General features: G+C 46.5%; 1 protein-coding gene and 1 long non-coding RNA gene across 2 annotated transcripts in view; one reads left to right on the top strand and one right to left on the bottom strand.

Annotated features, from left to right (window-relative positions):
* Positions 1-27,906, top strand: LOC128841607 (uncharacterized). Its single transcript, XR_008445891.1, has 3 exons — positions 1-778; positions 18,108-18,254; positions 27,787-27,906. It is a non-coding gene; the product is annotated as an uncharacterized LOC128841607 (long non-coding RNA).
* The window catches only part of EPS15 (epidermal growth factor receptor pathway substrate 15), a 114,196-nt gene continuing 89,041 nt past the window's right edge, over positions 2,752-27,906 (bottom strand). The window contains exons 22-25 of the mRNA XM_054036805.1: positions 19,192-19,268; positions 17,415-17,577; positions 11,456-11,634; positions 2,752-5,023 (exon numbers count right to left, since the gene is read on the bottom strand). Coding sequence (XP_053892780.1) covers positions 4,877-5,023; positions 11,456-11,634; positions 17,415-17,577; positions 19,192-19,268 — 566 coding nt within the window. The 3' untranslated portion in view covers positions 2,752-4,876. The remainder of the gene's footprint in view (positions 5,024-11,455; positions 11,635-17,414; positions 17,578-19,191; positions 19,269-27,906) is intronic.

Below are 27,906 nucleotides of genomic sequence, written 5' to 3'. Positions count from 1 at the left end.
TCTCGGCCCGCCAGGGGCTTTCCCTGCACAAGCGGCGTCTCAAGTTTGGGAAACACTGTTTTAGACCATTGGCTTATTGTGCTTTTCTTGTCTTATTGTTAGAACCTATCCAGGGGTTTGGGAAAACCCATCTCTGTTGCTTCTCTCCGCCCAATGAGCACCATATATAATCTATTGTAACTAATTGTTTTGCAGTGTTTCTGAGCCTAATAAGCAAAGTGACACACTGCCAGCGCTGTGCGTAATAAACTCCTGTGCTTGACTCTACACAGTGTGGATTATTGTTCTTTCAGTCAAAACTATATCACAAGGTGTCATGGGTGCAAAAAGTTTCAACTATGAAAGTAGTTTTTAATTCTGCAAAGTGAAAGCACTGCAAACCAGTTAATTCTTTTACAAAACACACTTACTGCTATTTTTCTCACTTCCCTTAGCTTGTCAACATTTGGTAGTGGTCACTGAATTGTGAGCATTCCCTATGCTGATTTTGGGATCCCATGCATCGAAGTTAAATAAGATACCACCTAATCTTGGAAAATTAGCTATTAATAGCTCACTATTACCACTGTTCTCTTGATTTTGAAGCAACTTCTCTTTAAAACAGGAGCATTGCATCTGAAACTCAATTGGCTAGTGACCAACGATTATCCAGGCATTGGATAAGAATTTCTGACTCAAGGTCAAAGAAATGCTGTGTTTTTCTTTGAATCCAGTAAACACTATCAAGGAACCTTGGAGGAAGGAGATTGGCATTGAAAACTCAATGGTATCAAGTCAGGTAAGGTGACTAGCCACTTTCTTTGGTTTTAGTGTATTTCTATACATATATAGGGAAAGAGCGCGCGCACGAGCGAGCGCAATATTTTGGGTGTGGAGTGAACATTAAATAAAGTTATTTTGAGCCTAGTTTTCCCGACTGGTTATGGAGAGAGAGGCACAGAATGTGATAAGAATCTTAGTGTTCTATTTATCGTAAAGAGACCGTCTGTAGGAGTGTCTGAATAGCAGCACTGAAGGCAAAGGTTGCTCACCAGGTGGAAGGATAGTAAAAGTTCAGTAGGATGGGGGAATAAAAGGAAGAAAACTAACAGCCGGTCTGAGTGGACCTCTCTGGAGTTGATAAAAGGTAGATGGCAAGACATTTAGTTGTCTGTTGATACACTTAGGGCTGTCAGTACTGACTGATTCACTAAGATTTATTAAGCTTTGGGGGCAAATAGTCTTGGACTTTGATCTCTGGTTGGGGAGTTTTAAAAACTACTTCCAGCACTATTGGAGCAAAAGGGTTGGAGCAAATCTCTAAATGAACAGTACAAGCATGGGCAGCTTACTCCAGACAGCTGCTTTCTTGATTGGTGTGCTGTGGGCCTCTTCCAACAGCTAGATGGAGCTGGACTAGGAGAGAGCTTAAGATAGGAATGTCTGCAATGTAGATTCTTCTTGCCTTTGAGTACAGTACAGAGTAGGAACAGAAAACCAGATACTTCATCCATATTAATGAAAGTTAAAAACATGACACATTCTCCAAGGTCCTTGTATGTTTTGATATTCTCAGTTTGCAGATCCATGCAAATAAGATGACAAGTCTTCTTCCTTTTCCTCTTTCTCCACTGAGCCACCAGATTTATCATCAGTTTATTTGTCAAAACTTTAGGAGATGCACTCAGGCAGACTGTCATTTTCTATGTCAAGGAAGATATTTTTGCATTTACCTTAAAAGCCACATACAACTTGCAATACCTATCTTTGTAGCAAATTACTGTCAGTAGAAAACCACTTAGTCTCTAGTTTTTGGAAGACGAAGAATGAGAAAGGAATGTTCAGCCCTGCTGCAACTCATTTTGTAAGGTCTTTCCTAGGCACGGTAGCTGAGCCTGGCTCACTGTCTGGCACTCCGGATCATTTCGGTGATGGAAACTGTCATGAGTCCAATTCAAACAGATAAAGCAAAATCCTCTTTTCAGATTTTTTTAGTCCAAGGGCTTCTGTGACTTACAAGTAAACATCCCAGATGCCAGTGAATCATATTTTCAGAGTTCTGCCACCAACAAAAAAGCTTATCAGTGGAGTTGTTTCAAAAATTCTTTAACCATTTGATAGTAAATAAAAACTGGGAGGAAAAAATAACAGAACTGGGTCAAAAACAAAAGTCTAATAATGATTCTGCTAGTCTATATATTCCATTTTCAGTGAGTCTCAGATACAGGTTATAACATTTAGCAGGTGAATGGTCAAGCTTGGTCACCTAAAATCCACGTTTAGGCACCTAAATTGAAAATCAGGCTGCTTCTAAGCTGCTGAATACCTGCAGCTCCGATTGAGTTCCACGGGGGCTGGGATTGGTTAGCACCTTAGAAAAATAGCAGTGGCCTGGACTTTGAGGTGCTGATCAATCTGAACCTGCCCTGGAGCTCAATAGGAGGTGTCCTGCCGCTTTGACATGCCAGGTTGCTTCTATTTAGGTGCCTAAACAGATTTAGGACGCTAACTCTAGGTGCCCAAGTTTGAACCTTTGGTCAAAATTTTCACTTTCCTTTCACACTATAGATCTGAACAGTTTACGTTCTGTCTACATGGGATTTTTTTGTTCATTGCCACCACTTTGAAGAGACAGACAATTTACTTATGTATTTAAACTTTATTTCTTCATAATTACAGGCTACTGTTAGAATTTTTAAACAAAAGAAAAGTCTATAAATAGAGGCTAACCCCATATGGCCAAGTTTTAAAAAGCTAGTTAAACTTCGTAAGTAATGCCATTTAGCTCACAGCAGTGGTTTATTGGTAATCTTCAAATAAAGGTACTGTAGTCAGAGTCAGTAACATGAAATGTAACATCAAATGACTCAAAACTTTAAATTCCACACAGGAAAGCATGAATATATATAATATATACACATAATATTGTATTGGTCCACTGAGTATACATTTTTAACAAAAGATAAGAATCTGTGTAGTCCAGTTAAGCATACAATATGCAAGATTAGTGTACACTTATTACAAAGGTTGTATAGATAAGTTATGGATATTTAATACTTGCATGAGGTTTCTTTAAGATACCTTTTTTGAGCAGGTGTTTCAAATGCTCGTTTCCCAGTGCAAAAGAAAAAAGTTGTCCAAGTCAAGTCACCCATTTTCCTGAAAGAATGAAAACTGCCCTCTTCAAAAGCTCTCGCAGCAGCAACCGTCGCTAACTGGAACTCTTTAAACAAACCCAAAGTGTGGCTAATGAGTCATCCCTTGCTTCACACAAGTGTTTTTGTCTTGAGACATTTCTAATCTCCGGGAGAAATACACCCAATTAAAAAGTGCAAGAAAGAAAATCGATTGCATGCTGCTGCAGTCCAGCTGAACGCGTACAGAGTGAAAGACACACCATTGGGAATGACTTAAATGAATCGGACATTCTGCAGAATGGATTACATTTACACAACAGGCAATAAGTTACTTTCATTAACATTTTATCAACCTACTTTGACTCAGTGACCATAAAGAATTATAAATCAGTTTTTTTTAATAAGGTGCAACTATCCGTTGGCATTCAATAAGTTACATGTATAGAAAAAGACGGTTGTATAAAGTTAAACTGCCTTTATGCATCCTACTCTCTTCTCGATCCTACTTCACATTCAAACTTGTCCAATTGCCAGTTTAGTTGTATATTGGCTCAATTAGCAGTGGGGCTTCCACAATTGGAGACATTTTGACCAACAGTAAATTCATGTGAATGATCCATTTAGTTATTCTAGGTTACAACAGAAACCCACCCAGAATATGCGATCTGTCTGCCAACCTCATGACCATGCAAAAAAGCAATTAAGGTTTCAATAAGATACACAATCTTTCCCACTGAATATTATCAATTACATTTCAAGTCCAGCAGTAGAACCTTCATTAAAAAGAAAATACCTATGTATACATACAAAATACAGCACTCTACAGTTCCAGCATTACTAAAGTCTGCTCTGAAAAAGTACAAAAGGTTTCAAATAACTAACTGGTGGGAAGGGGTCAGTGAGGCAGAGTAATTGCTATGTTCATCTTCTACTCAATCATAGTTGCTGACAGATTATACTTAAACCGTAGTCTCATTGCCTGCATTATAAACTGATTTATTTACAGGTAGGAAATGTGCTTTACTGTCCTGAAACATGTCTTCTGGGAGAGTATAAATGCTAACATGAGTGGACTATTCAAATCTATAAATAACTAAAGATGGAATTCAGCAGAAATGTCCACACCCCTTTTATATAGTAATATATAGTAAAAGGCTCTAGCTTCTTTATGAGACAGCACACAATCTGTACAGAAGCTAAAATGTTTTTTGTTAACATTTCTTTTTATAAATGACTCAGCCCTGTACACAATGGGTACAAAATATAGAAATGCAAGCATTCACCTTTATGTTCAATACTATGCCCCTTTCACCAAGGAATTTGATTGAGACAATATTTGCCTGTCTCTGAACTTCAGTCTAAAAGAATTACAAGTGTTCATGAAGATATCTTCACATATCACCAGAATGATGACCAGTTTCTTTAAGAAGATGAAGTCTGCCTTATCTTTTTGTATTACATAAAGACACTTTGGTGTCCTGGGTTTACAGAATAAAAATAGCACAGGCTAAAAGCTCAAGGAGAATACACACGGGAGCAGCACTCTATTAGTTGTCTGATAAACTTAATGAAGAATTTTAGGAAACTTACAAATCAAAATGGGACAAAAATATAAAGGTGAATATTCAATTACACTTGCAGGAATTTTAAACTTTTCGTACTTCCCCGTTCATAGGTAGCTTCTGATTAACATTTTAAATAGGTTAAGTATTCAGGAAAAGGGACAAAACAGTTGACATAAGACACGGTTATTTTAATCTTCATGCTTCTGATATTTCAGATTTACTGAGTGCAATAGCCAGCTCCAAGTCTTCTTGCTCTTGTTGTTTTAATCTTGCAAGTCTCTCTTTTTCTTCTCTCTCACTTTCCCTCTTAGCCCATTCAATCATGTCTTCTTCAGAAGGATACTGCAATTTTAAAAAGATAAACATATCTGACTTAATCAGAATGTAACTGCACAATTCAAGTCTCAGAATTTGAGGGCATTTGAACTGTCCCAGAATATTATATGTATTTATTGTAGTTTTAGAATTGGCCTCTGTGCTGAAAAATGTGTTTTAAGAGTAGCCTGGTACAATTTCATTTGTCGTTTAAATAAGAATTGCACTAACACAGTCCTGAAGATTAACGGTTTGATGAAAAATACCACCTGTTCAATTACCACCAACGAACACCAGTTTAAAGGTACAATCTGGCAATTTGCTAAACACCTATGCAAATTACTCAAGCACATGCTTAACTTGAAGCACGTGAGCAACCCTACTGAACAAAACCGAGTCCTAAATTTGGACAGAGAAAACAATGGTACTGCAGCAATCACTATAAACAATAAATCTGATGCCTTAGAATCAGATGTGAACAAACTGATAGTCTCTCGTACACTGCAGGATCCATCTGGCACTGTGGGACAACTAGCTTTACCCTCATTTAACAGCCTGGTGCTCTTTTAAAGATATTTTTCTCAGTGGCAGTGACTGCAGAATGAACTGTACAGATAGCGTCATCAAAATATGCTTTTGCAGAGGAGTACAGTACTAGCCAAATGCTTCTGCAGCTGCTAAAGGACAGTTACCTGTTCCGTAACTGGCGTTCTTCGAGATGTGTTGCTCATGTCTATTCCACAGTAGGTGTGCGTGCTCGCCACATGCACCGGTGCCGGAAGTTTTTCCCTCAGCAGTACCCACAGGGGGAGCACTGATGCAACACCTGGAGTGGCGCCACTATAGCGCATTATAAGGGGAGCCGCATGCTCCCCCCACCCTGAGTTCCTTCTTGCCAGACCAACTCTGACAAAGGGGAAGGAGGGCGGGATGTGGTATACACCTGAGCAACACATCTTGAAGAACGCCAGTTATGGAACAAGTAACTGTCCTTTCTTCTTAGAGTGCTTGCTCATGTGTATTCCACAGTAGGTGATTACAAGCTATGTGTGATGAAGGTGGCTAGGAGTTCATAGATTCCCTGGCTGAAGCACAGTCCTACCGAAAACAGCGTCATCTCTGGCATGGGAGACAATTGCATAGTGCGATGTGAACGTGTGTACTGAGGACCAGGTAGTGGCTCTACAGATGTCCTGGATAGGGATATGGGCCACAAAGGCAGCCGACGAGGCCTGGGCCCTTTTGAGTGAGCCCTTATGATAGGTGGTGCGGGAACCCCTGCTAGGTTGTAGCAAGTGTGGATGCACGATGTAATCCACCGGGAAAGCCTCTGGGTGGAGATCGGTTGGCCCCTCATGCGCTCGGCCGAAGCAACAAAGAGTTGTGAAGGCCTGCGGAACGGCTTAGTCCAATCCAGGTAAAAGGCCAGAGCTCTGCGCACATCGAGCATATGGAAGCGGCGTTCCTCGTTACAGGCATGCGGCTTAGGGCAGAGGATAGGTAGGAAGATGTCCTGGCCCACGTGAAAAGCGGAGACCACATTAGGGAGGAATGCAGGGTGTGGGCGGAGCTGAACCTTGTCTTTGTGAAAGACTGTAAGAGGGGTCGCAGGTCAGGGCCCTGAGCTGAGACCCACTGGGCTGACATGATGGCCACGAGGAAGGCTACCTTCCAGGAAAGATGAGACCATGAGCATGTGGCCAGGGCTTCCAACGGGGGCTCCATGAGGCGGGATAGCACCAAATTTAGATCCCACTGAGGGACAGGGACTCTAGCATGAGGAAAGGACCGGGCCAGCCCTTTGAGGAAACACCCAGTCATGGCATGGGAGAAAACCGAGCAGCCCTGGACCAGCGGATGGAACGCTGAAATCGCCGCCAGGTGCACCCTGACAGACAAGGGGGCCAGGCCTTGAGTCCTAAGGTGAAGAACGTACTCAAGGATAAGTTGGAGCGGGGCAGACATTGGGGAAGCACCCTGCTCGCCCGTCCACCTGGAGAACCTGGACCATTTCGCCAGGTAGGCTTGGCATGCGGATGGCTTCCTACTTTTGAGGAGGACACGCCTGACCTCTTCTGAACACCTTCTCTCCTCCACATTTAGCCATTGATCAGCCACGCTGTCAAACTGAGGGTGGCTAGATTGGGGTGGAGGCGGCAGCCCTGGTCCTGGGAGAGTAGGTCCGGGCAGAGCGGCAATGGCCGCAGAGGGGCCACGAGTAAGCCTAGGAGGGTCCCATACCAATGCTGCCGGGACCAAGCTGGGGTGATCACGAGGACGCGCGCCTTGTCCGTTTTCACTTTCTTCAGGACCTTGGCAATGAGGGGAAATGGGGGAAAGGCGTAAAGGAGATGACCCGACCATGAGAGGAGGAAGGCGTCGGAGATCGCGTTCCTTCCCACCCCCCCTCTGGAACAGAACCTGTGGCAGAAGCGGTTCTGTCGGGTCGCAAACAGGTTTACTTGGGGAGTGCCCCATGCTCGGAAGAGCTGGTGAGTGACCTCCGAGTGGAGCGACCACTCGTGTTGGGAGGAGAAACTCCTGCTCAAGCGATCGGCCTGCATATTGTTGACACCTGGCAGGTGGAAAGCCTTTAGGGAGATGTCATGGGCTATACAGAACTCCCAGAGGCTGAGGGCTTCCAGGCAGAGCGCCGAGGACCTCGTCCCGCCTTGCCTGTTGATGTAAAACATCGCTGCAGTGTTGTCCGTGAGTACTCTAACCACCTTGCTGTGCAGCTGTGAGCTGAACACCACACAGGCTAAGCATATCGCCCTGAGTTCCCTGACGTTTATGTGAAGGGACAGCTCCGCGGCTGACCACATCCCTTGGATCTGAGAATTCCTTATGTGGGCCCCCAAGCCCAGGTCCGAAGCGTCAAACACCAGGTCTAGTGATGGGGTTGGGTCCCGGAAGGGAATTCCCTGGAGCATATTGGCCGGGCAGGACCACCATTGTAGCGTGGCGATCACCCGTGCCAGTACCGTGAGGACCTCGTCCAGTTTGTCCCGGGCCTGGGAGAACTCTGAGGCCAACCAGAGTTGGAGGGGCCTCATCCGAAGCCTGGCGTGGCAGACCACGTAAGTGCACGCCGCCATGTGGCCCAGGAGCTGCAGGCCCGTCCTGGCTGTGGTGATGGGGGAAATTCCGTGACTGAGGCTATAAGACCCTTCAGGGTCTGGAACCTGTCCAGGGGAAGGGAGACTGTGGCCTTGGAGGCATCCAGGAGAATGCCTATGAATTCTATGCGTTGCACCAGGACCAGTGTCGACTTGGCCTCGTTTACTAGAAGGCCTAAGTTGGCACACGTGGCCAAGAGCATGGCCACGTGGTTCTGTACCTGAGACCGCGAGGTGCCTTTGAGCAGCCAGTCATCGAAGTAGGGGAATATCTCTATGCCTCGGCGTCTGAGGAAGGCTGCCACCACCACCATACACTTTGTGAATACGCTGGGCATGGTGGACAGGCCAAAGGGGAGCACCGTAAATTGGTAGTGGTCCTGCCCCACTAGAAAGTGGATGAAGCGTCTGTGCCCGTCGAATATATGGATATGGAAGTATGCGCCCTAAAGGTCCAGGGCCGCATACCAGGTGCCAGGGTCCAGAGCGGGTATGATACATGCCAGAGAGACCATGCGGAACTGGCATTTTGCCATGAACCGACTGAGGCCTCGCAGATCCAGGATAGGTCTGAGCCCCCCTTTCGCCTTGGGGGATCAGGAAATAACAGGAGTAAACCCCTTTCCCCCGGAATTCCCATGGAACCTTCTCCACGGCTCCCAAACTGAGGAGCCGACCCACTTCCTGCTGTAGCATGGGTAAATGCGACGGGTCCCCCCTGCCGTCTGGGGGAGAGAGGACGGGGGCGAGACAAATTGTAGCGTATAACCCCGGGAAATATTGTTGAGGACCCATTGGTCCGATGTTATCCGGGACCATTCGGTAAGGAACACAGACAAGCGGTTGCTGAAAGCAAACTTTATTGGTAGGAGGGTCCTCTCAGGGGTCCCCTGGGTACCCTCCTGCAACCAGTCAAAACCGCCTCTTGCCCTGCTGCTTGCTCCTGGAGGGGCAGGCTACGGGGCAGAGCAAGACTGCCTCTGAGGTCACCTCTTGAGTTTTGTACCTCTTGTACACGGGCTCGTATCTCGGCTGGGGCACAGGGACGGAAGTTTGCGCCTTAGGCTTCTCCTTGGGCGGGACGTAGAGCCCGAGGGTCTGAAGGGTGGTACGCGAGTCCTTCATGCCATGGACCTCACGTCTGTTTGTTCCGCGAATGGGTCCTTGCCGTCAAAGGGAAGATCCTGCATCACAGACTGCGCCTCCGCGGAGAGCCCAGACGGCACGACACCCTGCGCATGGACACGGCCGAGGCCACGGACCGAGCAGCCGTGTCGGCTGCATTCGATGCCGCCACAGAGCGGCCTTCGCCACGGCAGTGCCCTCCTCCACCAGCGCCTTAAAATCCTCTCTTTCACGCTCCGGAAGGGAGGGCTCGAATTTTGGCAGCGACTCCCACAAGTTAAACTCATATCAACTGACGAGGGCCTGGTGGTTGGCCACCCGGAGCTGGAAGCTGGCAGACGAATAAAGCTTCCTGCCAAACGAGTCCAGTCTTTTAGAGTCTTTATTTTTGGGTGCGGGTCCTGGTTGACCTTGTCTTTCCCTGTGGTTCACGGACTCTACCACTAGGAAGTTGGGGGCCGGGTGGGTATAGAGGTATTCGTGCCCTTTTGTGGGCACGAAGTATTTGCACTCTGCCTTTCTCGATATCGGGGCAAGGGAGGCTGGTGTTTGCCAGAGAGCACTGGAGATGTTGGCCACCCCCTCATGGACCAGGAGGGCCACTCTGCCCGGTGCTGAGGATGAGAGCATATTAAACAGCGAGTCCGAAGGTCCCTCCATCTCCTCAGCTTGGAGATAGAGATTGGATGCTACTTGCTTTAGCAGCTCCTGATGAGCCCTGAAATCCTCCTGCGGTACGGAGAAGGGTGGGGCTGCGATCTTGTCATCTGGTGTGAGGGAAGGGGCTGGTACTGGGCTCTGCACGTCAGCCGGTGCCACGGGATCCACCCCTGATCGGACTCCTCGTGCGGTGCCGAGGAGCTGTGACCCGCCAATCTATCCTTCAGAGGTCTGGTTGAAGGAGCCTCCGATGCTTCCACTATCGACTGAGGGCCTTGCTGGGCGTGCACTGGGGGCCAGCGGGTCCATTGGCACCTCTGGCTCTGCCACAGGGACCCTTGCCATTGTCTCTGGTGCGGCACTGGCGGCACCAGGTGGTCGGGTTGGCCCTGCTGGATCATAGGGCGCTGCGCGAGTGTTGAGGTCGGGGTTGCCAACGACCTATCGGTGCCGTGCGAGTGGTACACGCAGTGGTACCGCTCGCACAGCACCGCCACGGGACCAAGACTCAGACGTTGAGGAACGGTGCCGTCTCGAGCTGGTACTCCTCGAGACGCTTCAATGCCTGGATCCGCGACGACGCGGAGCCGCCGATCCCCATCGGGAGTCGTGGACACAGTGCCTCAATGCGCAAGAGCTGGAGCGTGACTGGCAATGGCGTCCGTGCCGGGAGAGGCTCCGGTAGCTCCGCCGAGAGTGGGAGCGTCTACGGCATCGGTCCCGCCGATACCCTGTACTTGGCGTGGAGTGGTGCCTGGAACTCCGCTCCGACGGCACCCGCCCATACAACCTGGAGGGCGACGAGAGTGGAGGCTGCATCCAGACAGGACACTGAGCAACGAGTGGGCCCGAGATCAGTCCCCTGACTGGGATCTGCGTTGGGTCGGCGTCGGCTGTTGAGAGCCCAGTGGTGGCTTGCCTCTAGAGTGGGGTCCGGGTGCTGGCGGTGCCCCAGGCACCTGCAAAGTCATAACGTCTTTGGCCGCCTGCAGGGCCTCCAGTGTTGAAGGCATGAGGACTTCAGCTGGAGAAGTCTGAGTCGACGCAACCAGGCTGCTCTGCTGGACCTGAGTTGGAGCTCTAGAGCCCGGGGGCAACTGGGGCTGTCCAATGCGGGTCTAGTCTATGCCATATAATTCGAACTTGTGAATAATTTAAACAGATGTCAACAAGAACACCGAGGCAATATACATAAATTATCTGATGACTGCTTTGTAAAAGCCAGGAAACCTTCAGAGAAAGCCTTAACACAATTATGCAATCAATATGACCTGACAATACCAACAATAGTCTGAATTGTTTCATTTTTATCTTAATGAATGGATTATACCAGCCTTAATTACAAGCTTCTTATATAGGTAACAGCTCGAAAAATATTTTGAGCCTTTTAAAAGTTAATTATAGCCCTTAAGAAAAGGGATTATACAGTTTTGAGGACAGGTTTTAGTAATTTTAAAATAAAATCTGAAGATTTTACCATGATAGACTCATTCCAGTAAGTTTTATTAAATGCCTATTTATTTAAAGAAACAAAAATATAAAAGAACCTACTTACAGCACTGAAGTTTGCAAAATTGCTGGTGTCCGTCTCTTTACCAATATTGCTGGGAGCAAATGGGTCACAAAATAGATCATCATCTTGTTCTTTGGGAATGTCACAGCCTGGGAAAGGCTGAAATGGATCATTCAGTTTAAAGGAATCTGAAGAATCCAGTTTGTTGTTAGGTCTTTTCCCTGGATCAAATATAATCTAAGTCAACTCAAGTGACCACAAAGATAGCAGAAAGTGTACACTAAGCAAAAACAAACAAAACAAGAAAACAAGAACTACTTGGATCACATCCTATAATCATGTAAACTGGCAGAGCTGATTTACAATAGCCAAAGATCTGGGTCTGACATTTAGTTCATAATCAGATATGGAATATCCTAAAAGTGGGTTCAAGGTTTAAGTGTATTGTCCATGTATTAATTATATACCACCACCCTGGGAAAGAACCCCTAAAAAAAAAGGTTAAAACGATTCTCCCTGCCCCCATATAGCCAGCCTAGTTTTGGTGTCCCCCCCCCCGGCCACTCACCATGGAACTGTAGTGAGATTCCTTTTATTATTTTATAGTTAAAATTAGCTACTTGTACATCAAGGCAACAGACATTTTACTGTGCTCTGCAGAGTTCTGACATTCTTTTGACTTCGCTGCCATCTGCAACTTCAGATTTTCACAAACAGTATGAATGAGGGTAACAAGCATTCAGATGTTAAGTGCTAACCCTGTCTTCTTGATTCTTGTCTAAATGGCAGCAAACATATCAGAATCAGATCTCTCGCTCACCTATCTCGTTCTTTTTTCAGCTTACTCAGTCAGCTCTCAATACTTTGGAATACACGGATCCAGCTCTTCCAAGAGCATCCATCCCATCTTTAAATTCCCTTTTCTGTATATGTCATCAGTTACTAGAGGCAGCAATGTGATTCTAACACCTTTAATCTTTCAGCTGCGATGCACTTAAGCTGGAGCATCCTCCTGTCCTGCAGCTGATTTTTGACACAAGCAAGGGCCAACTTAGTTATTCCATGTAGAACTTACTATTGACCTGTCTCCTAGGACCATTTTAGATTGGTTTAAATCTATATGTTTGTTCACAGTCAGTGTATTGGGAATCATTGCTGCAAGTCAGTCTCACATACTTCCATAATCCTTAGGGGATTTCCTTATGGTAACTATTTGACTTGTTTTATATAAATTCATTGGGGAATATGTAATGGTTTACATTGTCTTATGTTATGTACCTAGCTACTTCCCAAAGAATATTTTGGTGCCCACATCACTATATAAAAATGCAAATCCCTTGAGTTTTCTTAAATTAACACAGGAAATATCAGCTGCAAATGACATCTGTGTACATTTATTGGTGCCAAAGAGAAATAAATGCTTCAAGAACTTGGAGTATACAACAGTCTCATTTCAAAGGCAAAAAAAAAAAAAAAAAAAAAAAATCCTTTTCTAAAGCATCACGAGTCCAGTATCTCTCTGATTGAGAGGTATGATTTATCTGTATCCAGAGAAGTGAATTTCATTAGATGCAAGGAAATTACCCTAGCACTCCCTCCACAGTTCAGTAGAGAATTTTAACAAGGATGTATTGAAAGCCTTCTTTAAGCACTTCTTGCTTTTGAGCCAACCCCAAATGTTGTTGCTCCTTTTTAATTTATTTTTTGTAATTAAAGTAGATACAAGCAAAAAAAAAAAAAGTCTAAAAAGGCAGTTGCTAAGGCAAGAATGGAGGCTGAAGAGGAATTATACATAAAGCTGAAGGAAGACGGCAGGAAATTGTTTTTTGTGGTGGCCAAAAAAAGGAACAAGGAAACACAAGATATGAAGAAATCTTTGTATGTGAAGGATGGAAACTGCATGGTGACTAACCCTAATGAGATGGGTAGAGATATAGAAAAAACTATTTCCAAATATGAGAAGAGAGAGTTGCAAGTGCAAGCACTGCTGACAATTATGGGGAAGCCTCAAAAGGTATTGATCTCTACAGAGGAGGCAGGAGGAGGACTGAATTAGATAAGAATAAAACAGCTGATGAAGATGAGATAACTGTTGACATAATCAAAGCAGTTGGAAATACTGGAGTACAGTGGCTTCACAGACTCAGGCTGCATCTACACTATGGGGGGGAGCTCGATCTAGGTTACGCAACTTCAGTAAGTGAGTAACGTAGCTGAAGTCGACGTACTTAGATCTACTTATCATGGGGTCCACACTATGCTATGTCCATGGGAGATGCTCTCCCATCGACTCCCCTTGCACTTCTCGTTCAGGTGGAGTACAGGAGTCGATGGGAGAGCGATCTGCGGTCAATTTAACAGGTCTTCACTAGACCCCCTAAATCAACTGCCAATTAATCGATTGCCGTGTGTCAATCCCCAGTTATGTGTTTGCTGGGATCAAGCTAGGCTACCAGATCACTCGAGAGTGGGATTGACTATGCCTATTTGGAAGAATAAGGGTGATGCAAATGATCCAAACATCCACTGGAGCCTCGCCTCGTTAAGTTGGCCCCTTAACATCCTTGAGACAGTGTTTTGGAGGCAAGGTTGAGATGCAAGGTGGAGGAAAATATATGAGAGGAGCAACATGGCTTTAGGAAGGAAAGGAGCATTACAGATACAATATTTGCAATGAGACAAATCTGAAAGAATGGTATAGCTGGTATGTAGCATTTACTGATCTTGAGAGAGTACATGACTTGGTTTCCTGGGAGTTGGTGTTTAGAATATTGAGATGGATGGGAAGTGGACTGGAAGAAGTGGAAATGACAGAGGAGCAATATCAAGAACTAAGGTGGTAACAATATATAGATTTTAGGGGAGTTTTGTGGTGACTGGGATTGATCTAGTGCAGTGGTTCCCAAACTTTAACAACCTGTGAACCCCTTTCACTAAAATGTCAAGTATCGCGAACCCCTTCCTAAAAATGAATATTTCCAGGGATTTTCTCCTTAACCTGGAGTATAAATTATAAAAGCCGTGATCTTGGAAATATAAAATTTGTTTTTATGACATGCTTATTACACACTATTATTTATCATTACAGTATTTTTATTACATTATGAAAACGACAACACACTTCCAAGATCTCACTTTCGTAGCTTGTATCACTTTGAATAAGCCTGTTAGAAGACAAGGCTCCTATGTTTCATCATGGAGTATCAGATGCGAAACAGCATGAAGGTATTTAAGAAGCCAGCTCAAAGAGTTCCTCCTACACAAGCATTCAGGTCTTGAGCACTCCAGGCAAACAATGCACATTACAACAAAGCTTAAACTTGTTCTTCATAATAATTTTGAAAACAATACTAGCTGCCTATTTAATTAAAAAAACCAGCAAAAAATATCCACCTCCCTTTTCATTTCTTATAAGGAGTCTTGAAGTTTAAATCTCCTCAGTGAGATAGATATGCTTGCTTTGATCTGCTTAGCTCTTGGAAGTCCAGGGGCTCTGAGCTGCTGCCCCCGTGCTGCCCGGGGTCCCTAGGGACAGCTCTGTCTGCCATTAGGGATTTTTTTTTTTTTTTCCCCAAGAACCACCTGTAACATTTCGCGAATCCCAGTTTGGGAACCACTGATCTAATGTGCTGAGTCCACTTCTCTTCATCCTAGTTATGGAGTTAATTAGTAGGAGAACTGAGCCTCTAGGAAGACAGAGAAAACTAATGCATGCTGATGATCTGGTCCTTTTAGCGAACAGCACAGAGGAGTTGGTAAATATGGTATTAGAGTGGGCATCTGTGTTTGAAGATCATGATTTGAAAGTAAACTCAAAGAAAACCAAAGTTGTGCAAGGAGGGAAGGTGGAGGAAGAGCTATTGATTGAAGACTCAGAAGAAAAGTTGAATCAGAAGAAAGAATCTGTATACTTGGGAATTACGCTCAGTGCCATTGGAGAGAGATCTGGAGAACTGGAAAACACAACCCAATATGCATAAGTGGCAGTGAAGAAGGTGGCAGGAGAACTGTGGGACTGGCAATTAAGTAACAAATTGAAAGGAAAAGTGTATGCCTGGTTTGTATTTGTCCCTGAGTGCTCTACAGTTTGGAAACAGTGGCTCTCCAAGAAAAGAAAATACAGGTAGTAGGAATTAATATATTGAAGAGAATGGCAGGCAAGTGGAGGGTAGACAGAGTGAGCACAGAAGAATTTAGGGGGAAGGTGAACTTGGAACTGTCAGTGATAGCCTGGATAGCACATGTTTGAGGTGGGCTGGACATGTTCTAGAAGGGAGGTGAAGAACAAGCAGAAAGAAAACATGGGATGAAAAGGACAGCAAATAAGGACATAGAAGACTAAGGATACATTGGAAAAGCTGTCAAGAGAAGTCTGAAAAGAAAAACCTGTGTCATGGACTGGAAGACGTGGTGAAAAATCACGGGCACCTCTGACCCCACGTAAATTGGGCAAGGAGCCAAGAAGTGAACTGACATGTACAGCAGACATAGCAAATTAATAAAATATTTACTGTAAGTTGTCAAAAATTACACAAAACATGCATATTAAAAATAAAACTAATATCAAATAAAGCAAAAAACAGCTTGTAACACTGAGCCAGTGAAAAAGTTATTTAACTACTTATATAAATTGTGTGTTTTCCCTGTATATTTATCCAGATATTTGCCATCGGTATAATTTTTAATACTGATAAGTTTATCCATCACCAGGAGATTCCATTATTTATTAAACCATTTATTAGCAAGAAGTGTTGCTACTAGATAACTACTTGGAAACTATAAGTCTGCATTGACAAAGGAAGTATTATGGTCATTTTCATAGCCCAAAATCATCAATCAATACTTTTGACCCAGATCTCAAACTGCTTTACAGGCTATAAAGGGATCATTTCAGCCATGGAAATATTGTCACTTCTACTGTCACTCAGCCACTTTAGTGTTTCTAGGAGAGGAAGTGAGGGCTTTAACTAATTGCTTGCAAGGCAGGGAGAGAACAGGGTTTAATTTCACCAAAATGATGTTACAAAATTAGAGCTAAAAGTTTAAACGTTTTAATTACTGTTAATAGTGCCAGATTTAGCTTGTTCCTCCCTTTCCAAAAGCAGCAGCAGACCAACTGTTCCTTTTTTTTATTACTACTATTGTCTATACTATCTTCTGTCAGCCTAATTTTTATGATATGGTTCTCATGAACACTGTAAAACTCTTATAATATAATACTCTATAATAATGCAGTAGTATTCACATAAGAATAAATGCAAATGGAAGACAGACTGGAGCTTGAAAAGGAACACACACTACTACTGCACTTAATCCTAGCAGTATCTTTTCAAAATTTTATTACTAGGTAAAAAAAATAATTTAATTAATACCATGTTACAGTGGTTGTAGTTCTTTAACTATGCTCCTTCTGGCGGGGAAAGCATGGTCCAGTATTTAGGGCACAGAACTAGGAGCCCTGAGTCTTGGGTTCTATTACTAACTCTCCCACTGACTATGCTACATAACTTTAGAAAAGTCATTTGGATGGAAAGAGGTTAAGTTTCTCCAATGGTGAAATGGGGATAATGAAAAATACTTTTGAAATGTCTTCAAAAGAGGAGACGGTTTTGAAAACTAGGGACTTTAAACGGTACTTGGACAAAAGTGGGTCATTTGCTTTTAATACAGAACTTCATAAGATTTGTGATACAACACCCCCCACGTAAAGCTCTCTGTAGCCACACTATTTCCTTGTAGAAATTTGAAGTTATATTTTCCAGTTCCTTGCTCTCTCCAAACAAATTGTTGAACTAAAACCCATGGGGAATTTAACGTCAGAGGAGATGTCAGCAGTACAGGGACAGGGTTCTTTCACATTTTGCCAGTTCCTAAGTACTTTTATTCTAGTTCAGTAGGAAATTCAAACCAAGTTTTCTTACAACCCTCATACCATTACACAACTAGCAATATAGAAGCAGGTGAATCAAACTTTACTGGAATCTCAAGTATTAGCTTTTACCAGGTGGTGGAGGGCAGGGTCTTGTAGGAGTTCCAGTCTTAGGGGGCAAAGCAGGAGGAATATCCTCATTTTTAGCTGGTGGTTCCTCAAATACGTTTTTAGTTATGACCACATTGCTTACAGAGCCTGATGTAGAGGAAATAAAGGGATCTTCATTGTTGGCCTATTTTTTAAAAAAAGGGGAAAAATGCTATATTACAATTTCCTTCAGCATAGTGAAATTCTACTCCCCCACCCCTTTTCTTCCAGAAAGCAATACTTACCACAATTAGAAAAAACAGTGAAGATGCAAGCAAATCAGGAAATGGTCATAATTCCTCTGTGGTGCACAATACTAGATTAGTATTATTAACTACTTATATTATGGTAGCACTCAAAAGGACAAATCAGGCCCCATTTCACTGAGTACTGTACAAACAGAGAAAAGACTCCCTGCTCTGAAGAGCTTAGCATATGGAGAATAGTATAGCATGCTCCATATAAAAATTACTTGTTCCCTCTCTTTGTACCAAATGATTGAAGACAACAAGCCCAGAAAACAGAGCAAGGTGCCTACAAGATAAATATACTTCCCCACAGTTACCACAGCAGTCCACAATATAAGGAAGATTAAGGGTTAGTGAGAAGTGGCAGCTCAAAATGAAAGTACAAGAGAACCTTAGAATTTCACTAAAACTAGCAAAATGTCCTCAGGTTATTAGCTGAAGAAATAATCTCAACATACACCATTGGTGAAGATACCAGCTTAATACTACAAGTCTGCTGTAAGGAAAGAGACCAATGCTTTGTGCGTGGGAGTGAAACAGAATTCACGACTTGGGACTACAAAACGCTACAAAGGTAATCCTGGCACCAGCTTCTCTGTCTAATCAACCACTTCCTCTCATGTACCACTAACTCATTGTTAGAACTCATACATAGCACATTATGAAGGGACATCTCCTCAAAGATTCCACTATCTGACCAACATGGAGGGTTTTTTTGCATTGTGATTATCGCACGCAGTATTGGGGCATGCAATTAGTAAATTCCTTCTCAGACCCAGAGGTAGGACACTAAGGCCATGCCTACACTAGGACAAGGTGTGTTTTTAAAATCAGGATCTTTAACACATATTAAAATCCTTGGATGAGATAGATCCTGGCTTAACTGAGATCAATGGCAAAATTTGCACTGACTTCAGTGGGCCAGTATTTCATCCATCATGGGCAAACCAGTAATCTATGTTAAAACTACAGCTTGCTCTCTCAACATTAGGATCTTGAAGCGTGTTAGCAATTACATTTTAATGTACACCGCTTTTTCCCCCCCTCATACCAACATACCCAAAATGGATGTCTGTATGAGAACCAATTCAAAAAAATCAATGTAACTAGTACCAATGTGACAGCAGCAAACAACTGAGGCAGCTACACAACCAAATAAGCTGAAGGTAACTAGCCTGTGGAGCCAAGACTGGGAGAGATGTGGTTTAAAAAAAAAAAGGTTTTAAAGGTTTTCTAACATAGAAAAAAATAATTTAAAGTTGCAACAATCTGAACTGCTACAATAAAATGTTTACAACAGCATTCATCACAGGGGTATTGCAAGGCACATTACTGCTAGAACCCCTTTCAGAAAAATCAACTTTTGTCAATTTATTTATTTATTTATTTATTGGAGAGTAAGAACAGAATACCAGTTGAATAGTTCTAACTGAAAACACTAGATCTTCTTTGTATTTCAGTTCCTGCAGCATTTTATGCCTTTTCCACATATGTTAATCATTTCAGATTACCTTTGACAATGTGCTAAAGTCAGCAAAACTGCTTCCAAATGACTCGTTTCCAAATAGAGAGGAAAAGGGATCTGTAGCTAAAATAAGCAGAGAACAAACAGAACAGTATAGAAAAGCCAAACGTTACATTCTGTTTCAATGAAAAACAACACGAAAGGCACATGCCATGTTTAGTCCAAACTGTATTTCCCAAATTGTATAATCATGTAAAAAGCTACACAAAATGTATATTTAATATTTCTGTAACCATTTCAACTAAAAATCTCTTTAAAAGGTGAATGTTTTTATTGCTAGAGTTGTTTCAGTAGAAATATTTTTACTTTCATAAAATTAGCAAATGCTATTTACCAATATTAAATAAATACTCATTCCTCTGGACAGACAGTTTTTTCAGGAAATAGCACTGCGATACTCCAGTTTTCTATGCAGAAAAAGCAGAATCCAAGTCTATCAATGGAAATACTCAAAGCTATAGCATCAATAACCTATAAGCTCTGTACATTTTGCAGCAAAATATTTTAACACAGAAAAGGATAGGAAGTTTAGAATTTTTTTTAAAAAGCAAGCTTCCAGTGACTTTTCTGTGTGCAGTAAAATGCAACACCCTCATTATTATTCACCTTGAATCTCCCTATCCCTTTGGATTCTCTAATTCAACAGTCTCCTTTTCACAAGTAGGTGCTTTGAACAGTCTGGGCAAATGTGGCTGAGAGAGTAAGGTCTTCACAAAGCCCGTCTGCATTTACACTGTTTAAGGGAAGTTCATACATTTATACCTCGTCTGGCACACTTAGACAAGAAACGGTTACTAACTTTTTACTGTAACTGCTGTTCTCTGAGATGTGTTGCACAGGTCCATTCTACTGTAGGTGTGCATGTGCCCTATGCACAGCTGACATAGATTTTTCCCTCCGAGTCCCCTCTGCTGCCTTTCACCACTGTGCACGGGCATAATGGGCAGAGCTGCCCCCAACTCTCCTCAGTTCCTTCCAACTGGACAGAGAGGGGAAGGAGGGAGTGTAGTGGAATGGACATGTGCAACACATCTCGAAGAGCAACAGTTACTGAAAAAGATTAGTAACCATTTCTTCTTCGCACGATTGCACATGTTCTTTCCACTGTAGGTGACTCAGAAAGCATTTCAAACTGGAGATCGACTCAGTCGACTTGATTGCAGGACTCAGGTATTGCAGGATAACCCTTCCAAATCAGGCACTATCTCTGGATGGATGAGAGATGGCATAGTGAGAGGGAAAAGTATAGATTGATGACCAATTTGCCACCTTACAAATGTCTAAGATGGGCATATGAGCCAGAAAGGTCATAGAAGCTGCCTGAGAGCCAGTTGAATGGGCCAACACTCTACTTGGCGGTGCAACGTCAATCAGTAGCATAAACCAATACAGCTGGAAATCTAAGCAGAGATCCTTTGGGAGGACTCTGGACAGGCCTGTAGTTTGTCCACAAACCACAATTAAGAGTTGAGTGGAAGACCTAAATGGCAGAGTCCAATAAAGGTAAAAAGCCAAAGCTTTTCTAACATCTAGAGTATGAAGCTTGTCTTTACTTTTATTTGAACAAGACTTTGGAAAGAAAGTCAGTACTTAAATTGTTTGGTTAATATGAAAACTGGAAGCCACTTAAGTCAAGATCAGGTGAGGTCGAAGGTAAACCTTATCTCTAAAGATTGTGTAGGGAGTTTCTGACTAAGGCTAGCAATTCCCCACTCTCCTGGCCAAGGTAATAGCAACCAAAAAAAGCCACCTTCATAGAAAGGAGTAACAGAACAGGTCGCCAGCAGCTCAGAGGGGGGAGCCATCACATTTGCTAGAACTAAATTTAAGTTCCACGGGGCGACTAGGCTATGTACCTCTGGATATAATCTGTCCAAATCCTTCAGAAACCTCATAGACATCGTAATGGAAAAAAGCGAGTGGTTATCCACAGGAGAGTGGAAAAGACGGTTACTCACCGTTGTAACTGTTGTTCTTCGAGATGTGTTGCTCATATCCATTCCATTAGGTGTGTGCGCGCCGCGTGCACGATCGTCGGAAGATTTTCTACCCTAGCAACACCGGCGGGTCGGCTGTGGAGCCCCCTAGAGTGGCGCCTTCATGGCGCTGAATATATACCCCAGCCGACCCGGCGCCCCCTCAGTTCCTTCTTGCCGGCTACTCCGACAGTGGGGACGGGGGGCGGGTTTGGAATGGATATGAGCAACACATCTCGAAGAACAACAGTTACAACGGTGAGTAACCGTCTTTTCTTCTTCGAGTGCTTGCTCATATCCATTCCATTAGGTGACTCCCAAGCCCAACTTAGGTGGTGGGGTCGGAGTGAGACATTGCTGTGTGCAAAACCGCTGACCCGAATGCAGCATCGTCTCTGGACTGCTGCACTAGTGCATAGTGAGCTGTAAACGTGTGGACTGATGACCAAACCGCCGCTCTACAAATGTCCTGTATCGGAACATGTGCCAGGAAAGCAGTCGAGGAGGCTTGGGCCCTCGTGGAGTGAGCGGTGAGGTGCGGTGCTGAGACGCCTGCCAGGTCATAGCAAGTCCGGATGCAAGACGTAATCCAGGAGGATAGGCGTTGTGAGGAGACCGGTGAGCCTTTCATTCGGTCGGCCACTGCAACGAAGAGTTGCGTCGTCTTTCTAAAGTGCTTTGTGCGGTCAATATAGAAGGCCAGGGCCCTTCGTACATCCAGGGAATGCAAACGTTGATCCTGGCGAGTGGCATGTGGTTTGGGATAAAAGACCGGGAGAAATATGTCCTGGTTGATATGAAATGGAGAAACCACCTTAGGGAGAAAGGCAGGATGTGGACGAAGCTGCACTTTATCCTTATGGAAAACTGTATAAGGGGGCTCGGATGTAAGCGCCCTGAGTTCAGAAACGCGCCTTGCTGAGGTAATGGCTACGAGGAAGGCTGTCTTCCAGGATAGATACAAAAGTGAACAGGTGGCTAGTAGTTCAAATGGAGGACCTGTGAGTCTGGAGAGAACCAGATTAAGGTCCCACGTCGGGACGGGCTGACGCTGTTGTGGGTACGTCCGGTCTAAGCCCTTGAGGAATCTAACGACCATCGGGTTAGAGAATACCGAGGACGCGAATTCCCCTGGGTGAAAGGCTGATATAGCAGCCAGGTGAACTTTGACTGAAGATATCGCCAACCCTTGCTGTTTTAGGGAGAGGAGATATTCCAAAATGAGAGGAATAGGTGCCTGCAACGGGGGCGTGGCTCGTTGTTCGCACCAACATGAGAACCGTTTCCACTTGGCCAGGTACGTAGTCCGTGTTGAGGGCTTCCTACTGCTCAGCAGAATCTGTTGGACAGAGTGCGAGCATTGCCGCTCTGCCTGGGTGAACCATGGAGCAGCCACGCTGTGAGGTGGAGTAATTGCAGGTCGGGGTGACGCAGCCGACCGTGGTCCTGAGAAATGAGATCCGGACATAATGGAAGCGGGATCGGTGTTTGAACCGAGAGTTCCAACAGTGTGGTGTACCAATGTTGTCTCGGCCACGCTGGAGCGATCAGAATTACCTGTGCCTGGTCTCTGCGCAATTTGAGCAGTACCTTGTGGACCAGAGGAAACGGAGGGAAGGCATAAAACAGGTGGTCTTTCCAGGGAAGGAGAAACGCATCCGAGAGGGAGCCCGGAGCTCGACCTTGTAGGGAGCAGAACACGTGGCACTTCCTGTTGTCTCGAGATGCAAACAGGTCTATCTGGGGAAACCCCCACCTCCGGAAGATGGAATGTATGATGTCCGGACGGATAGACCACTCGTGTGTCTGGAAGGACCTGCTGAGTCGGTCCGCTAGAGTGTTCTGGACTCCAGGGAGGAACGATGCCGTGAGATGGATTGAGTGGGCGATGCAGAAGTCCCACAGGCGAATGGCCTCTTGGCATAGAACTGACGAACGTGCTCCTCCTTGCTTGTTGATGTAAAACATGGCCGTGGTGTTGTCGATGAGAACTAACACACAACGGCCACGTAGTTGATTGAGAAATGCCTGGCACGCCAGGCGCACCGCCATCAGTTCCCGAACATTGATGTGCAGGGCTAACTGGGGTGCAGTCCACAGGCCCTGGGTATGGTGTTCGTTGAGATGGGCGCCCCAACCCAGAGATGAAGCGTCTGTGACCAGATGCAGAGAGGGTTGTGGGGCGTGAAATGGCATCCCTTCGCAGACCACATTGTGATCTAGCCACCAGGTGAGGGAGGTCAGGACCGAGTTCGGGACCGTGACCACCATGTTCAGGCTGTCCCGATGTGGACGGTATATTGATGACACCCAGGTCTGGAGTGGGCGAAGCCGAAGTCTGGCATGCCTGGTTACGTACGTGCAGGAAGCCATGTGACCCAGCAGGGTAAGGCACGACCTCACCGTGGTAGTTGGGAACGCCTGGAGCCCTTGAATGAGGCTCGTGATGGTGCCAAAGCGGTTGTCTGGCAGGATGGCTTGTGCACGTCTGGAGTCTAGAACTGCGCCGATGAAATCTATTCTCTGGGTAGGTTCTAGAGTGGATTTGTCCTTGTTGAGTAGGATGCCCAACTCGTTGAATGTGTGCACTATTCTGTGGACGTGAGCTTGAACTTGCTCTTTGGTGCGACCGCGTACCAGCCAGTCGTCTAGGTACGGGAACACCTGTATCTCCTGCCGACGAAGGTACGCTGCCACGACAGCCATACATTTCGTGAACACTCTTGGGGCCGAGGATAGGCCGAAAGGAAGGACTGCAAATTGGTAGTGCACCGTGTTTACCACGAATCGCAGGAAGCGTCTGTGAGGTGGGTAAATTGAGATGTGAAAGTATGCGTCTTTCATGTCGAGGGCGGCGAACCAGTCTCCAGGATCGAGGGAAGGGATAATGGCCCCCAAAGAGATCATGCGGAACTTCAACTTTACTACGAATTTGTTGAGTCCGCGCAAGTCCAAGATGGGCCGCAGACCTCCTTTGGACTTGGGGATCAGGAAGTAACGGGAATAAAATCCCCTGCCCCTTAACTCTATCGGAACCTCCTCTATGGCCCCCATGGCCAGGAGCGTAGAAACCTCCTGTATAAGAAGTTGCTCGTGAGAAGGGTCCCTGAAGAGGGACGGGGAAGGGGGGTGGGAGGGGGGGATAGAAGAAAACTGGATAGCGTATCCCTTCTCCACCGTGCGGAGGACCCAGCGGTCCGAAGTTATAAGGGACCAAGCACGGTGGAAGTGGGAGAGGCGATCCCGGAAGGAGGGGGCTGGATCCTGGGGGATGACTGGGGCGCCGTCCTCGACCGCACCTTCAAAAGTTCTGCCTGGGGCCTGAAGGTGGTCTAGGTGGCCCTTGGTTTTGGCCGGGTTGAGGGCCGGTCCACCTTCTTCTACCACCTCGCCCTCGCCTCCGGGTCGAGTCCTGTCTCTGACGAGGCGGGGGGGGGGGGGGGGGGGGGTAGAAGCGCTGAGGCTGCGGCCTAAATGGTCTGCGTTGAGGGCCCACAACATGCATCCCCAGGGAGCGCATGATTGTTCTCGAGTCCTTGAGGCTCTGCAGGCGAGAGTCCGTCTTGTCCGAGAACAATCCATGTCCCTCAAAGGGCAGATCCTGTAGGGTTTGCTGCAGCTCCGGAGGCAAACCCGAAACTTGAAGCCAGGAGATCCTCCGCATAGCGATACCCGAAGCCAGGGTCCTCGCAGCTGAGTCTGCTATGTCCAAGGAGGCCTGCAAGGAGGTCCGAGCCACCTTCTTACCCTCCTCTACCATGGCTCCAAACTCCTCCCTGGACTCTTGGGGAATCAACTCCTTAAACTTCCCCATAGAGTTCCAGGAGTTAAAATTGTAACGGCTCAGTAGCGCCTGTTGGTTCGCCGCTCTAAGTTGCAGCCCTCCGGCTGAGTAAACCTTACGGCCAAACAAATCGAGCCGCTTAGCCTCTTTTGATTTAGGCGCTGCAGCCTGCTGGCCGTGGCGCTCTCGTGCGTTCACTGATGCCACCACCAGTGAACACGGTTGGGGGTGGGTATACAAGTACCCGTAGTCCTTAGACGGGACAAAGTACTTCCTTTCCACCCCTCTCGCTGTGGGTGGGATAGAGGCAGGAGTTTGCCATATCGTATCCGCATTGGTTTGTATCGTGCGGATCAGGGGTAGCGCCACCCTCGATGGGGCATCCGCTCCGAGGATGTTCACGATAGGGTCCTGTACTTCCACTATCTCCTCCGCCTGCAGGTCCATATTACGGGCCATCCTACGCAGGAGATCCTGGTGAGCCCGAAGATCTATCGGAGGGGGACCCGTACATGAAGTGCCCGCCACTGCCTCATCCGGAGAGGAGGAGGAAGATGCCTCCGGTGGTACTGGATCCAAGGGGGGGTCCTGATCCCCCTGCTCTTGGGCCGGAGCATCACCTGTACTTGGGTTTATGGTGTCGGGTGGCGTGGACACGGAAGCCTCCATGCCCCCTGGCGGAGGCCGAGAGATGGTGGATTCTGGGGCCCTTCTAACCGAGTGACCCGAGCGAGAGGTCGATGGTATTGGAGCCCCTTGCTCCTGGTGGTACGCCCACGGGGTCCAAAATGACCAGTGAGATGGTCCATGAGAGTGGTCCTCTGCCATCTCCTGCCAATGGCCCAAGTTCCGTTCCTCGGCTTGCCCTTGAGGGGGGTATGCCGATCTCGACAGGTCCTCCGAGGAGCGAGACACCGATCTTGATGGCCATGGCGGTGCCGAGAGAGATGAAACGATCCCCGTGGGCTGCGGTGCCGCACGGTACCGGTCCGGAGATGATCTATCTCTGCGCGGTGCCGGCGAACGGTGCCGGGACCGCGATCGGTGCCGATGACCTCGTCGGTGCCGGGAGCCGGATCTGGACCTCGACGAGGACCTGGAGTATGCCCGGTGCCGGGAGCGGCCTCTCGACGTCGAGCGTCGACCGTAGCGGTGCCGAGAACTACGTCTCTACGTTGATCGGTGCCGACGATCATAGCGGTGCCGAGACGTAGAGCGGTGCCGCGATGAAGATCTTGGCCGCGAGTACGACCGGTGCCGAGGTGATATTCGGTGCCGGGACTGCAAGCGGCGTGGGGACCTGCTTCTGGACCTGGACCGGTGCCGAGGTTCCAGCCCTTGTGATGGAGGGCGCATCAAGGCAGGTTTCCCCCTTGACTGGACCGGGCGGGTCAACGGTGCCGTCGGTGCCAGTGGTTGAGGCGGTGCCGGCTCCGTGAGAGCTATCAAGTCTCTCGCCGCCACGAAGGTCTCCGGAGTCGACGGGAGTTGTATTACCGCCGGTCTCGGTGGAGACGCTATCTGCACCGGACTCAACGGCCTCGGTGCCGGAGTCGACAGTGCTGGAGGCACCTGTTTCCGGTGCTCCACCGGCGCACTCGGCTCTACCCCCGGCACTGGGGGCGCCGGCGTCTTCGGCATAGAGGTCCCCGTCTTATGGGCTTTTTTATGCCCCGGGGATAATGACCGGCGTCGAGGTGCCTGCTGCGGTGCCGACGAGGTCCGGTGCCGGGGATGTTTGTCCGACACCGCCCGCGTTGTCGGCATTGCCGGTGCTGCTGGGGCACTGCGCACCGAGGCGCTAGGTGCCGGGGCCTGGCTCGTAGAAGGAGTGTCCGGGCTAAGTGCCGCCTCCATCAGGAGTTGCCGGAGCCGAAAGTCCCGCTCTTTCTTGGTCCTTGGTCTGAAGGCCTTACAGATCTTGCACTTATCTGTTTGGTGGGACTCTCCCAGGCACTTCAGACAGGAGTCGTGCGGGTCGCTCGTGGGCATAGGTTTAGCGCAGGAGGCGCACTGCTTGAAGCCGGGAGCTCTGGGCATGAGCCCGGGCCCGCGGCCGGGGGAGAAAGGGGGCGACGACCCCCTTAGTCCCCTGGACTATTATAACAAATCTAACAACTTTAAAACTATTTAACTATTAAACTACAAACACTAGAACTATAACTATAACTACAACTGCGAATAACTAACAAAGCTAGGGAGAGTGGAGGACAGCTATGCCGCGCTCCACAGTTCCAACGACCGTCAGGGGCGGTAAGAAGGAACTGAGGGGGCGCCGGGTCGGCTGGGGTATATATTCAGCGCCATGAAGGCGCCACTCTAGGGGGCTCCACAGCCGACCCGCCGGTGTTGCTAGGGTAGAAAATCTTCCGACGATCGTGCACGCGGTGCGCACACACCTAATGGAATGGATATGAGCAAGCACTCGAAGAAGAAAGATGTGATAACTGCTTGGTGGATTCTGATGGAACTAACAGCTAACCCCTGTTGTTGCGGAAACAAGAGATAGTTCACTGTATGCTGAATAGGAACCTTGAGCTGGGGAAATACATTTTCTGTCTGGACCAAATAGAGAATTTGTTTCATTTAGCAAAATAAGTAGTCCTAAATTGAAGGCTTGCTACTATTTAGAATGACTTCCTGCACTCCCTGAACAAGATCTTGGACAGGGGCAGAATTGGAGGGAAGGAATACAGCAGGCCCTTCAACCAGATTAGCAGGAAAGCATCTGTCAACAAACCCAGGCTGTGGCACACTCCAGAACAACAACAAACAACAACAACAAAACGATGATTTTTTTGTTTGCTTTTGTTGCAAATAGGTCCATTTGGGGAGTCCCCCATAGCAGGAAAATGGACGTGGTTACATCTGGATGAAGAGACCACTCGTGGTGACTTGTGAATGACCAGCTTAGGTGATCTACCAGAGCATTCTGAATCCC

This window comes from Malaclemys terrapin, chromosome 8 (assembly GCF_027887155.1).
Source record: "Malaclemys terrapin pileata isolate rMalTer1 chromosome 8, rMalTer1.hap1, whole genome shotgun sequence".
Lineage (NCBI taxonomy): Eukaryota > Metazoa > Chordata > Testudines > Emydidae > Malaclemys > Malaclemys terrapin.
The sequence above is the reverse complement of the archived record's forward strand: the minus strand, read 5'-3'. Positions and strand labels throughout refer to the sequence as shown.